General features: G+C 49.5%; 1 protein-coding gene across 2 annotated transcripts in view; it reads right to left on the bottom strand.

The window, feature by feature from the left end:
* LOC114851766 (protein kinase C-binding protein NELL1-like) overlaps nucleotides 1–14,550 on the bottom strand; it is a 126,816-nt gene that overhangs the window by 93,351 nt on the left and 18,915 nt on the right. For both annotated transcript variants that reach the window (XM_029143450.3, XM_029143449.3), the window contains exon 4: nucleotides 6,920–7,090. In XM_029143450.3, the coding sequence (XP_028999283.1) occupies nucleotides 6,920–7,090 (171 nt within the window). The remainder of the gene's footprint in view (nucleotides 1–6,919; nucleotides 7,091–14,550) is intronic.

Here is a 14,550-nt window from a genome sequence, read left to right as displayed (position 1 = left end):
CTGTCATCACAGCTCAGCAGCGTTTTCTTGTAAAGGGCATCCGTCAGTCTCTCTTCTGCTTCCTTTAACGCTGCGAGTGACTCAAATCGCACCAGCGAGAAGCGCCGCTCTGCTCCGCACAATGGTTGAAAGACGCCCAGCGATGAAGAAAAAAAGGAAAATGAGTCAATACCCACAGACAACACTAAATCCTGCTTCAGAAGCTTTTAGTAGAAAGACCTAGATTCCCCAATGGATAAAATATGGGCAACATGACAGACTGTTAAAAAAATGTGATGCAAAACAACCTAAAAGCACAAAAAGTAAAATTCCAAACAGAACTAGAGCATCAGCATTGAAAGAGGAAACTAGAACATATCCTAATAAGATGGCACATGCATCATGTTTAATGGATAAAATGACCCAAATTCCTTCACCCTCAGTGAAGGATAAGACCGGCTTTACCTACACTATGTAGATAAAGATAGAGTCTAATGTGGCTTTGTCATCGGATCCCCAAAGGACCTGGATGCATGCTTGCTGTCTGGGATATCTGTAATTACTTCACCTCAACAATGACCTTATCTGTTGATAAAAGCCGGGGCCTCTCCCGATAAGACATAACTACTGTAGCTGTAGTTATCTTCAGGAGGGAAAAATGCTGGAGGGGGAGGCTGCTGCTCCTGCTGCTCCTCCTCCTCTTCCTCCGCCTCCTCTTCCTTTTCTTCTTCCTCCTCCTCCTCCTCCTCCTCTTCCTCCTCCTCCTCTTCCTCCTCTTCCTTTTCTTCTTCCTCCTCCTCCTCCTCCTCCTCCTCCTCCCCCTCCTCTTCCTCCTCCCCCTCCTCTTCCTCCTCCTCCTCCTCGCTGCCGAGCGCGACCCGAGCCGGGCGTCTGCCTGCATGTGGCCGTCTGAGCCCCGTCGAGCTCCACGCAGGAAGGTCTCAGTAATGAAACGCTCCATCACATCTGACATGAAACAAAAGCGAACCCCAGACACATGAAAGGGGCCTAAACGCCTCCGATCTGCTCCTTAAAACAAAAGTCCCGTACTTGAGCAGCAGGAGAGTGGAGGCTGAGTGAGGCTGATGACAGCGGAAAGCCGGATTACGGCACAAAGACACGCGTGTCACACAGAAACCTGCTCAAGGAACCGTAGGCGACAAGACGAGTCGGAAACGACGGGAAGAGTGCGATACCGCTGACAACCCTTCATTTACCTTTAAACATCCTCTGCAGAAAACAGCTAATGCACACCATCCATTTCATATTTACTAGTTGGACAAAGTCACATTAAAGAGCAGCGTCATTCTGTTTAAGACCCCATCGTTCCCCTGATGTTTTCTGGCAGTATTTATAGCTCGCTCGCTCCAAGGCCGCAGCCATGAAAGAAACCAATCAGAAACATAACTGAGGCGACAGAAAACGCCGCTGATTAGCGTCACGTGCACTCACGTCCTGATGATTCGTTCACCAGCTCACGCCTTAAATCAGCGCCGGGTGCCATTGTAAGCGTTGTTAATGTTACTTCAATATGAACGGACGCGGGCTGGAGAAGTCCGGTCCGATGGCGAAGGCTCGTGTGCAGCGCGACTCACATAAGGGCACATTAATGAAAATCAATTGGACAGAGACTTGAGCTCCACCATTCATTGACATTTTCAAATTTCCTTCATTAGGTTCCCTGTTGCAGGAGGAGTAATTATTGTTGGAGGCTGGTATGAGCTTCCACACTGGAACGGCAGCCTCATTGATCTAAATGTGGGACACTCAGTGATTGGACGCCCGAGGGCCACATCTGTGCTGTAACCGAGGTCCAGGTGCCGGAACAATATCAGCACACGATCCAGCAAAGGCTCAGGTTTCCTGCAGCATCTGGACAAGGACGGGGGCGAAGGAGTCAAGGTCACGGGCGCCATTATCAGCCCGATTTAACTGGATATCACCCCCCCCCCCGTTAGCTGGGGCGTTGATGATCTGCTAATGAAGTAATGAATGCTTGCTGCTCCTCTGCTGCTGCTCTTCACAGGAAAATAAAGTGTTGCACCTGAACCGCGCGTTTCGAGGACCGTTCCGAGTTCCTCACCTGCACTAACCTGCCCATGCACCACATTAGGGCTCATAGAGTAAGACAGGTGGCGCATACACATGGAACGACAGCGAGCAGGTTTATGACGGGGGCTCGTCTTCATGGCAGCGCCGTCGTTAATCCGGCGTCCTGTCGCAGGCCATCAGCCCCGTCGTAATGACGTTCGGGTCGGGCTGATGAGCTGCTTAGCAGGTGAGGAGAGAAAAACAGGACCATACCTTCCAGCTCAGTGGCTTCTTTAATGAGCAAAGCGCATTGTCATTTTCTGGCGGCCGGTCACAAAAGCAGCACGAGTCGCATCATCGCGGCATCTTTAGGGCGAAGAGCTGCTAATGAAACAGACGGAAGCTCACGATGGCTTCTGTAGAGTATCACACGCTAGAATGTGGACGCCATCAGACGTCAGGCCTGGCTCTGATATAGAGTGGTAATAAATGAACACAGCTGGAAAACAAACTAATAATGTTCCCATTATTTCATTTTCAACTGTTTATTCCCAGAGCCCAACACGACACCTCCAAACTTCATAGACAAAAGAATGTTTGATATTATGTAAAGAACTTACTAATAAATAAATCAGCCAATCATTTAGTAACTCAGATGAGATCAGGTGAAAAAAAACATAAATTAAACAATTGTTTGTTTTGTTTTGCGCCGCTTCTCAGTTTGTCGCCATTTCACAATATTTTATCAGACACGGCAAAAGTCATCCATAGTGTCGGCTGCTTGAAAGACTTAATTAGCACACCATTCAAAACATCCAGCAGGAAGCAGCGCCAGGAGACAAAGGAGCCTGAAAGAGGCAACGGGGAGGGTTAAAAGTGAAGACTTCACGCCGTCAGCGACACACAAGCGGCTGCGCTGCCGTTTGTCAGGCTGTTTTCACAGAGCGCCCAGAAAAAAGACAAGTCGACGGCGCTTTACTCCTGATAAGCCAAAAGAAGCTGCTCTATCATTCAGCCACAGACGCAGCCGGTTTATGCCATAACCACACCTTAAACACTGATACAGTGTCTCTGGACGATTATTATTGAATGTATCGATCAGAGCCAAGGATGCGCTTGAACACCAGTCCTTGTTTTCCTCAGTCCTCATCAGCTTGAAGATTGGACACAAAATCCTATCTGGAAAAAAGTTTGGATTTTACATTATGTATTATTTACTGCCCATTATTTCACTGTACAATATGTTCTGCAGTGATCCCTCTACAGATTCAGCACAGAAGCCCTTTAGAATCTAGGCTTCTTCCAGCTTTGAAGCAACGAGCTCGTTTTCAGCTCTACTGTCATCGAGGGATGAGGTGAGTTGTTGTTATGGAGCTGGTCTGATCAACACCCTCCACCTCATTCACTCGCTCATTGTCATCGATTTCTCCTCACAGGGGTGTGTTGGAGTCCATCCCAGCTGTGGTCGGGGCGGGAGGAGGCACCCGGTCGACCCGGGGAAGGAAACCCAGCTCCTTCTTGCTGTGAGCTAAGAACTACACCCTCCCATTATCAGCCTCAGAGAAGAGCTGAGTCCTGATGGGAACGGCAGCAGGACCCGGCGCCGACGGGAGGAGCCCACAAACACAGCAGCTACTTCTGCTGCTCGGAGCTCCGCTTCCGCATCCACAGGTCACACGTACGGCTGAACTCCGGCTAAAGTGCCAGCGCTACAGAAGGGAAGCATCTGGCAGCGAGCGGCAGCAGAGACTGGGACCCACTCCTGTGAGTGCAGATGCAATGACCTTCTGAGACCACGGAGCAGTCACGAGTGGAGCCAATGTCATTACTGCGATTAGCCATTAGCTCCAAAACAAAGAGCTCAGTGTGTGAAGAGTGCAGGTGTACTGGGCGTCTGCCACTAATCCAATTAGGGAAATTTGGTTTATTGCGCAGCTCAGTTATCTGCCATGACCTTGACTAAGCTGCACATTAACATTTCTGCGGCTAATGTGACGCTAATGTGTGTGGGAGCAAAATGACCAGCGGCACTGGAGTGGGTTCCAATGAGAGGCATGCGATAATGATCCGAGTGGGAGGCGCCGGACGGGGAAAAGAACGGCGCGGGTTCTCCTTCCACGCGGCCCCACCTCCCGTGGAGAACGTTACCGGCTAAAAGCTACAACCCCTCCATCACGCGGAGCTGAGAGCAGGCGCACGGAACAACGGCTCCTGGACGTCGGCCAAAGCAAAGAGCTGCACGTTGAGCTCGGAGAAAGGTCCAAGTTCCACCAGCGTCCGTGGAGCAAAGCTGGTTTCACACGGACGCGACAGGAGTCGCACGGTCAGCGTTGCTGCCGGGGTTCCCTTCAGCAGAAGAATCCACAGCGGTCGTTATTGAGTACAATTACCTCCAAATGAAAATGAGGCCTGACTGGACGTTAGCAGTGAGCAGCGAGATGTGTTTTATGCAAATAATTAGGAGATTTATAGCGACAAACACTGTATTTAAAGTCTTTGTAAGAGAAACTGAGCTTTTGTGCCGCAGCTTTAATCACACTAATGAGAGAGATTTTCACTTTATGACATACACGGGATGTTTCTCATTATTCTCTTTCATGTTGTTGTTTCTAGAAATGCTACATACATCTGGGCTAAATGTGTCCACAAAGCAGTTACAGCATGTTGATCAAGCAAGCGGCTGCTGCTTTAAAGCTCAGAGGCCAATGTTCACTAAAATACACACAATTCTACTTGGACTCAGGGGTCAGAGTAAAGTAGGCGCCGTCAGAGCCAAAATTCTCGTGGCTTCACCTTGATGTCAACCAACAACCCTTTAGATGAGCAAAGAACCAGTCACTCGCCGCGTTCACTGTCACTAATAGGTCTAAACGAGCGAGGACCTTCTAGATGGATGCAGATCTGGCAACCTGTGCTCTGGACCGCTGGCTTTAGTTTTCAGATCTGGCAACCTGTGCTCCAGACGGCTGGCTTTAGTTTTCAGATCTGGCAACCTGTGCTCCAGACGGCTGGCTTTAGTTTTCAGATCTGGCAACCTGTGCTCTGGACCGCTGGCTTTAGTTTTCAGATCTGGCAACCTGTGCTCTGGACCGCTGGCTTTAGTTTTCAGATCTGGCAACGTGTGCTCTGCACCGCTGGCTTTAGTTTTCAGATCTGGCAACCTGTTCTCTGGACCGCTGGCTTTAGTTTTCAGATCTGGCAACCTGTGCTCTGGACCGCTGGCTTTGGTTTCCCTATTCATTGTAATTTCATTGCCTTATACCATCGCTCTCTGGGAGGAGCACAGCAGAGCAGAGAGAATCGATTTCCAGTCTTGTGTTAGCGCTAGATCAATTCCCCCAAGTAGCATATTGCGGCTGGAAATATGAGCCTGGAGCCCGGTGCCTTTTCTGTGCGTGTGACAGTTTGGGCGTGAAACAGGCATCAACCCTGCAAGAACTGACAAGGCCGAATAAACTAGAGATGATAAAAGTCCACCTGAACACGCGAGGACAGGCTGCTCTCTCTTACACTTATGGATGCTTAAAACTATTTAATGAGCCTTGAAATCAATGAAGTGCTGTTTAGAGCACAAATCAAATCGCTCTAAATTTCAAGGCTAATGGGTCTGCCAATTTGCTCCAAAAGGAGAAATCATTTCCAAGCGTTCCAAGGAGTGAAACGGTCAGGTGAGCAGGGAGGAGGCTTCCTCTATGGTGTGAGCGGGTTGATAGAAAAGCAGCAGGGGGACCAACTGGATCCACATAAAGTCTCTATGAAAACCTGGAGAACTGTGCTTTTTGCAGAAACAAACTAGAATCCAACAGTGGTCTTTCTTTGTACCTCTCTGTATTCAAGTATATTTTTGAGAATAAACAGTGAATAATTTTGAATAATCAAACTCAGACAATAGCTTTTCTACTTCTGTTGACTCTCAGCTTTGCAGCAATTGTTTAAAGGAACTGTTGCCTCTGCTCTCTTCAGGTTGGGCATCTTTTAGGCGGAACACGCTGCTGGAGGGAATCTGAAGCTCTAAAGAATGAACTCATGACGAGGTTTTGGGAAAATGTCCACTCAGTATTTGGGATTCAGTCTCTGATGCGTTTTGCTCATTTTCTGTTTTAGGCACCAACTTTAAAACAGCTGCTTTGGTGACATTTCTCCAGTTAAACCTGACACCTGCCTTCACATTCACACCACTAACAGCCACTGGCACATGAGCGGCACTAACATCCATTTCAAGCGTACGGTCTCAATTAACTAAGGTTTGATTTCAGTCATTTTATTTGTTTTGATCTCCTCCATCCTATTAACACTCCATCGCTGTCTTTCATCATTACTAGTCTCATGTGCCGCCGTTATAATTAATGGAAACGAGCCTGGGACGAATCAGCGCCACAATGAGATCCTCCCATGCAGCGTTCGATCCCGAGAGGCGGCAGAGCGGCACATCTGCTCCCATCGCCCTGTTTTCAGGGCGTCTGCAGGAGGAGAGGGACGAGTGATGCCTTCCTGGCTCTCAGCAGGGACAAGAGGCCCAAGAAGGACTGTCACGTCTGAAGTGCATGTTTATAGATCAGCCCTGAGTGAGTGCTCCGTTGGAAAAGGGCCTTCACTGCACAATCGATTAGGTGATTATATCATTGTTACCTTTCACTTCATCTTAGAACAGTCTATGGGCTGCACAAAGCCAAAGTGTGTGTGTGTGTGTGTGTTAGTGTGTGTGTGTGTGTGTGTGTGTGTGGGGCTCTATTCATTTGTCCTTGGGTGTTGCATCGACAGCACCGTTAACAATCCGTCTTCCACACTGGAACGGGAGCAAACAAATATTTACCCTGATAAACACAGGCAGCTCATTAGACGCGTCACTTGAAAGGAGTGCGGTAAAAAATACGGCGACAAAGACACGAGGCAACGGGCGGAGCGTTACCTGTTACAGTCGACGTGCAGCAGCAGGTGGGAGGCGCTGATGGTGAGCGCGACCTTGTGCCACTGGCCGTCGGCGAGGCGGTAGGGGAAGGACTCGGAGCGAGGTTTGCCCTTGAAGCGGTAGTGGTAGCGGATCTCCTCCCTCACGCCGCTGCTCTCCAGTTCAAAGTAGCTGCAGAAGAAGAGAAGAAGAAGTATTCATCAATGGAAGCAGAGCCCGTCTAATGTACCGCGTGTATACTGCGTGTGTACCGTGTGTACTGCACGTGTGTACTGTGTACAGTATGTACTGCGTGTGTACTGCGTGTGTACTGCGTGTATACTGCGTGTGTACTGTGCGTACTGCGCGTGTGTACTGTGTATGTACTGCGCGTGTACTGCGTATGTACTGCTCGTGTACTGCGTGTGCACTGCGTGTGCACTGCGTATGTGCACTGCGTATGTACTGTGTATGCACTGCTTGTGTACTGCATGTGTGTACTGCGTATGTACTGCATGTGTGCACTGTGTATGTACTGCGTGTGCACTGCGTGTCCACTGCGTATGTACTGCGTGTGCACTGTGTGTGTACTGCGTGTGCACTGCGTATGTACTGCGTGTGCACTGCTTGTGTATACTGCGTATGTACTGTGTGTGTACTGCATGTGTACTGCGTGTGTACTGCTTGTGTACTGCGTGTATGTACTGCGTGTATGTACTGCGTGTGCACTGTGTGTGTACTGCATGCATATGAACTGCGTCTGCACTGCGTATGTACTGCGTGTGTACTGCGTGTCCACTGTGTATGTACTGCATGTGCACTGTGTGTGTACTGCATGCATATGAACTGTGTGCACTGCGTATGTACTGCGTGTGTACTGTGTGTCCACTGTGTGTGTACTGCGTGTATGTACTGCGTATGTACTGCATGTGTACTGCGTGTGCACTGCTTGTGTATACTGCGTATGTACTGCGTGTGCACTGCTTGTGCACTGCGTATGCACTGCTTGTGTACCGCGTGTGTATACTGCGTGTGCACTGCGTATGTACTGCGTGTATGTACTGCGTGTGCTGCAGAGGCAGCTACTGTACAGACGAGGCCCCTTCGTTTGACATGCTGCCTCCTAACAAACAGGAAAAGTTCCACCCGCTCCTCTCGCCTCGGCGCCGCCTGCCTGTTACCGCGTCCTCACCAGCCGGGCTAAATTGAGCACCAGCAGCCTGAACGCCGCAGGCAGCCAGTCGTGACATTTCAACATCCCCGCGGCTGCAAGTGACCCCGACACCGGAACCTCGGCTCCTCAGCGCACAAACGCCAAATGCACTGTACTGTATGTGACAAACACGGGCCCTGGACCCGAGCAGAACCCAGTCTGTGCCGATGCATTCAGGACTCAACACTTTTACACACTGGGATCAGGCCCATTCAACAGCAGCGCTCAATAGCGCTCATGCATATTCATGCAAAGGGAGAATGGACCCACTCCAAAGAATATGAGGCGACGCCGGCTGTGGACGAGGAGCTTTATCCGTTCTGTTTGGAACATGAATAAAACTCGGAGGAACTCGTATGGACTGGAATAAAAGTCTGACTCTCAAACGCGCCCGTCACAGGGCAGAGCCCGCAGTCGCCGACTTGTTGAGCGCGTTCTTCAACCGTCCGACGTGGCTGCGAGCCTTGAAGTTGATGCGACGAAGCCGAGAGGAAGACGTGACAAAAGAACTGGGAGGCGGCGGCTCTGATCAGCGCGTGTGGTCTTTACGCTGCGTTAAAGCACAGAACCGATGGTTTCAGAGCGATGACGGCACCACGGCTGAACACGCACACACACACACACACACACACACACACACACACACACACACACACACACACACACACAGATTAATACTAAAACAATCATTACTCCCAAAATTAACAAGCCTCGAGGGAAGTGTTGCTCTACAGCGCTAACTGGTGTTTGCAGGCAGCAGGTGTGTTTGTGGGAGAGAGAGAGAGCGGTCGAGTCAGCATGGGAACAAGTGGCCAGGTCTGCTGTGTTTATAATGTCATCACTCTGAAATTAAATGAATACATCACTGCGGGGCCGCGCCAGGCGCCGGTCTGACAGCCCGTCTCCATCGAGCTGCAGGAGAAGCTGTCAGGTGGAAAAGAACGAGCTCTGCAGCTTCACTGGGAGCGTCCTCGGAGGCGGCGCGAGGTGGTGGGAGGTGGCGCGAGGTGGTGGGGGGCGGCGGGGGGCGTCGAAGCACCAAACGGGACAAACACCCGTCTGCTGATCCGACTCATGAAATAATCATCAAGGGCATTAGCTCCACTTCATAGGCAGCATTTGTTTTGTGAAGCATTTAGCGCTAGATATTATATCCCTGCGTTACAGCATATTCAATGACGGGAATAATCTATTGACAAGCAGAGCATTTGTAATGAACAACGTAGCCCGACTTAAAAAAATGACATGGGTTCTGGTGATTTTACATAATATGAACAATGAGCCGTCTTCTGTTTACGGACGTTATTTCTTCATCAGTGTTTAATAAAGCTGGTTTTTAATAAAAGTATCTGATTGATGTCAGAGGCCCCAGCGGTGACTGGTGAGGTCTGCGCAGCTCCAACAATTAGAAAGACGTTAACACCTTCATCCATTCATATTTCTTCTGTTATACAACACACACTTTACATATAATAATACATAAAAAAAGTCATTAACACCTTCATCCATATATATTTCTTCTGTTATACAATACACACATTACACATAATGCATACAAACTGTCAATGAGAGCACAAAGATGCTGAAAGGAGCCACGGCTTCAGATTTCAGCGCTGCCTCCACCGCGTCTCGTACGTCAGGTGTTATGAATCCAGGCGGATCCATACGGGCCCGAGGTGAGAGCAAAGCGTGTTTATTCTGATTATGATTTATTGTGAACACGCAAATGCCACGATATTGCCTCACAGCAATTAGTTTCACACAACCCCGTTTACACGGACAGTTTGATTACACAGTAATTGCAACAACATTCCCGTCAAGAGGTTTTCTTTGCTACAAGGGCCGCAAACAAAATTCATTACCACCATATGAACCTTAGATGTTTCTATACATTTAATCGAATTCAACAGGGAGGCGTCGGTTTTGTCACACGCTCGTTCTTAATGGTGACAACGAGCACAAACAGCTCACTAGAGTCCAGAAAGCACAGGCCTGATCTCAATATCCCAAATATCAGCACAGGAACATTCCGCCGGTGGAAATGGTTTAAGTGCTGAGCGGTCACATTATTGAGACAAGCATTAGAGACTCCGGGGCTTTAAAAAGGTCCAACACAAAGCAGAAATACTTCTGGTTTATTCCTGATTGGAAACGTCCTTCCTGATGTACGTTAATGTTTGGAGGTGCCGTCCATTCAGTGGATGAATCACAGCTTCTGCTGCTGAGCACCGGCGAAGTGAGACAAAGAGCCAATGATGCAGAACGTCTCCAATCTAAAGGCAGGAGATGTTGTTAGTTATACAAAACACTGAGAAGAGTCATTTTTTCGGGAACGCACCACATTGTGTGTGCAGCATCGTAAATATGCTGAGGGCAGGAGAACCGTTGAGTCAAACTGCTGCGCAGCCCCTGAACGGCGGCGGCGGCGGCTGTGGGCGGTGGAGGGGTCTCCGGGCGCCGCCACAGCTACAGGAAGGAGCCGTCAGGCGACAAGCGGTCTTCATCAGAATGCACCCGCGCCGCGTACAAGAAAACTTTGGGAAGTGAATAAGTGGCGCCGAGTGCTGGGCCGGCTGTATATCATCCTGTCTTTTCTCCTCACCCCTGGTGTCATGCAGCTTTTTTATGGAGGCCAGCTGACAGCCAATTATCTGCTCAACAGGGAGGTCAACACTCTGGAGCTTGTCCGCGGAATGGGAGGAGAAGTAAACCAGAGAGTACGCTGGGAAAATGCACCGGCGCCTTCAGTTACTGACCTGGAAAATGTGAAGGCGTCAGCTGTGAGGTGCGTCCGCTGTCACAGGAAGACTCCCATCATTGAGCTGAGCGGGCGCCCGTGCAGCACAAGGCGACGGCTGACAGGTGGAGCCTGAACGGCTCAGTTATTATGGATCAGGAGCACGTGACGCTCAGCGGGGAGTCGTTACAGATGCGACAACTGGAACCTGGACTGAAGTGGACGAGGTCGGTCGGAGAAGCGACACTCAGGCCTGAACAGTGAGCGGGAGCCACAGCTAATGAAACGCACCTACAGCCATGAGCTGTGAGAAAGTACCTCCACCCGAGACCGAGCCGTCCCTCAAAACCAACGTTTTAGCCTAAGATCATCATGAGAAAAGCATGATATGAAAAGGATCCATAACGTGTTTACGCCAGAGCAGATCACGCATCAACGCATCAGTGCGGAAATGAAGCGCTCAGATACATTTTACATGTTACATTGTGTGTTTAGCGTTTTGCTAAACGCTTTGTGTCGTGTTTAGCGAAACGTGTGAAGCTGTGAATTTGCCTATAATCTGGGCTCTTGTTCTGCTGCTTAAGCGTCAAGTTTTATTTTTACCTTAAGCAGCCGTTAAAAAAAAACAAGAACACTGCATTTACACGTATTCATTAATTCCACACCAGTGGAACAGTTGAAACCAGGTGGGCTCCGCTCCGGTTGTGACAACTCTGCATCACCTCCAGTGAAAAACTAACAACGCTACGAGTGAAAAGCTGTAAAGACACCAGGTTAGTGGCGGATTAGTGGCAGAAGGGAATAAAAGGATGTGGCAGCAGGTAAAATGTTGGTGTGTTTCCTCCTGTATGACGGCGCAGGCAGCGGCTGACAGGTTAGCGCAGGTCTCTGGGGTTGCACTCGGACTGGACAGGTGGAGGAGGTCTGCGGGTCTCAGGGGGTCGGGGGTTCCTGTCATTCAACAGAACAACAAACACGGGCTCCAGTGCGTCTGAGCCTCCTCTCAGTCAGAATGAGCCCAACTTCTCTCAAAGTAAAGGGCGCTGCGTTGCTATAATTCAGCACGTTGGCTCACTTTTTCAGAGCTAATTCAGAGTTGTGAATTTGAATTTTGTGAAAATTTGTGAATTTTTTTCCTAATGATGAAGCATAATCCTAAAGGTTTGGTTATAAAAACGGGTCCAGGTCATCTCTCACCCGGACTCAACAGCAGAGACCAGGAATCCATGACGTACTGTAAAGCAGAAGGATTCATATCTCCATCACTGGCACAAAAACCCCATCAGATGGAAAAACAAGTCGTGAGATTTAACAAACCAACACTGACCAAGCAAAAACTCATCACAGCACTTACCCAGTTACATAATTACCCAGTCATGCGCGTATTTTCTAAGCCTGTCTGTCTCAGCATTGAAACCGCTCATTGAGGTGAATAACACTGGTTAACTTCTCACAGCACACGAGGATCTGAGTCACGTTGGCTCGAAGGCAAACTGGCAGAGGAAACGCGGAGATGTTGCAGGAAAATCTTGGCATTGATGTGGATTTACAAGGTATTATCTGATAATACAGAACCACCACTGGCCCAGCAGGAATCCAACGGGTCGGTTATGATGCACACAGTGCTCACGTCCTTACTTTCATCTGGAGGCCGGAGTGGATTGTGGGCCACAGCCCCAGAGGTTTCAACCACGACAGGTGCAGAACCACTGTTACCTTCATCTCACGCATCCTCCTTCTTCTGATGACTGATGAAGCCCTGCCTCCTAATTTTAGCCCTGCGCTCCTCACTCGGAGCCTTTTCCTTCCTTGGCAGCCGAAGTTCGACACCCTACTCTCATCCACCACTTCTTTCCTGCAGCACGATCGCCTACGCTGCACACATTGTTTTCGTCTGCCCCAGAAACTGTCCTCACGCCGTCCTTTCTGCTTCCTGTCCGTGTTGCCTAGCGACCACTCATCATTTTCTCAATTAGTTCATTTTCTCCTTATGTATTGTAATGTCTGCTTTTTCCAGGACGCGTCAGAGTTGCGGCCGTGTTTCGTCCTGCAGTCGTGGATCTTTGAACTTTCATCACGGATGGCGGCTCTGAAGAGGCTGTGGCGCTCACTCATCCTCAGCCTCCTTCCTACCGTTCACTGCACAACCACAGGGAGCTGGATCCCGGGGGAAACCTTCCACGCATTGTCTTGATGTTAGTGGCTTCCACCTCGTCCTTGGTTCAGGTGATTATGTCAGCGGGGTGTTTGATACCAGGGGGCAGCGCTAATTATCTGGGCCTGGTTCCTCCTATTTAGATGATTTCTGCAGCCTTGCCTCATAGTCAGCAGGTATTTACTGTACAGCAGTAGTAGTAGTAGTAATAGTTGATGTTTTCTTTTTTAACTCCCACTACACTAAAAGGGAGAACCTGCAAGCACTTATGAACTAAGGCAGTAAGTCGGACCGACAGCGGAACAGCAGAGCTGCAGGAGCGAACCGGGCTTGTTTGATATCTGTGCGCTCAGGTAGGAAGAGCATGGAAGAGACCGAGCTTTGAGTTAGCTCATCACAGAGCCGCTGCCACTCGCTAACAAAAGAGCGTTACCGGGACCCAGAAATCTGCTGGCTGGGCAGAAATAGGCTGCTTTTGTTCTATTCAGCCTAGTGGAGCAGCAATAAACCTTCCCTCACATTCCCCAGTGCCCGGCGCAAGAAGAGGCTTTTGTAGCAGCTACACAGAAAAGCTTGCATTCAAAAGACATTGTCGCTTTGAGAATGGAGCGAGTGGAGGAAGAAGAGGGTATTATCATACTGGGAAAGCAGCACTGGCGAAGGAGGTGGGAGGGAGAGGAGAGGGGGTGAGACTGCGCTGGGTACGGATGAAAAAGTGACAGGAATGCTGTGCATGGATTGGACTTGTCTGCTGCAGCACCTGGTTGAGTGGGATGCATGTGCTATAATGAGAAGGAATGGACGTGTGCTCAGGGGTCTAATGGGGCCTTCAGAGCCTCTCAGTCACCAGAGCACAGGCTTGTACAGAGCTGGAGGAGCCTCCGTCCATGTGCAAATCTAATAATACAGGTGGGGTCCAAAACACAGCTCGGAGTCCAAGTACCTGCTTCATCACACTCACCGTATTTAAAGGGCAATCTGATGATCGGAAAACCTTGGACCTTAATGATTAAAAGTATCATTTACATCCTTTGCACATGTCGCTGCACCAGGTTGAGGACAGACAGCACATCAGCCGGCTGCATTTAACCTCGCTGCGGTTCAACCGGCCTGCTGTGAAACAAGTGCACTCGCAGGTAATGTGAGCGAGCAAATGAGAGACACTGAGAAAGAGGCAGAAAGGGGACTGGAAAACAAGTCTCAGGGTCACCTTAAAAGCACAGCGGGGCCCAACACATTTTCTCTGCAAGAGCAGGCCTCAGTGGGGGCTCGATAGGCAACAAACAACCTCCATGAGGGAAGAGGCGCTGCGCTATAAATAGCAGGACGGCAGTGAAGACGTGCGCTGGAGGTCCCAGCAGTCGCCGCTGTGATATTTACAGTAGCGTGAATCTTTGATTAACGCGTAAACAGCATTTTAGCAGCAGCAGGTGCTGCAAGAACCCAACGCAGGTTCATCCGTGTGGGCGCTTTATGCGTTTATTTTACTGGTGCTGGTGTGAACTTAGCACAACAAATCTTCTCTTTAGTGTATTTTTTTCCCAAAC

This window comes from Betta splendens, chromosome 3 (assembly GCF_900634795.4).
Source record: "Betta splendens chromosome 3, fBetSpl5.4, whole genome shotgun sequence".
Lineage (NCBI taxonomy): Eukaryota > Metazoa > Chordata > Actinopteri > Anabantiformes > Osphronemidae > Betta > Betta splendens.
Note: the sequence above shows the minus strand (reverse complement) of the source record. Positions and strands in the feature narration are given on the sequence as shown.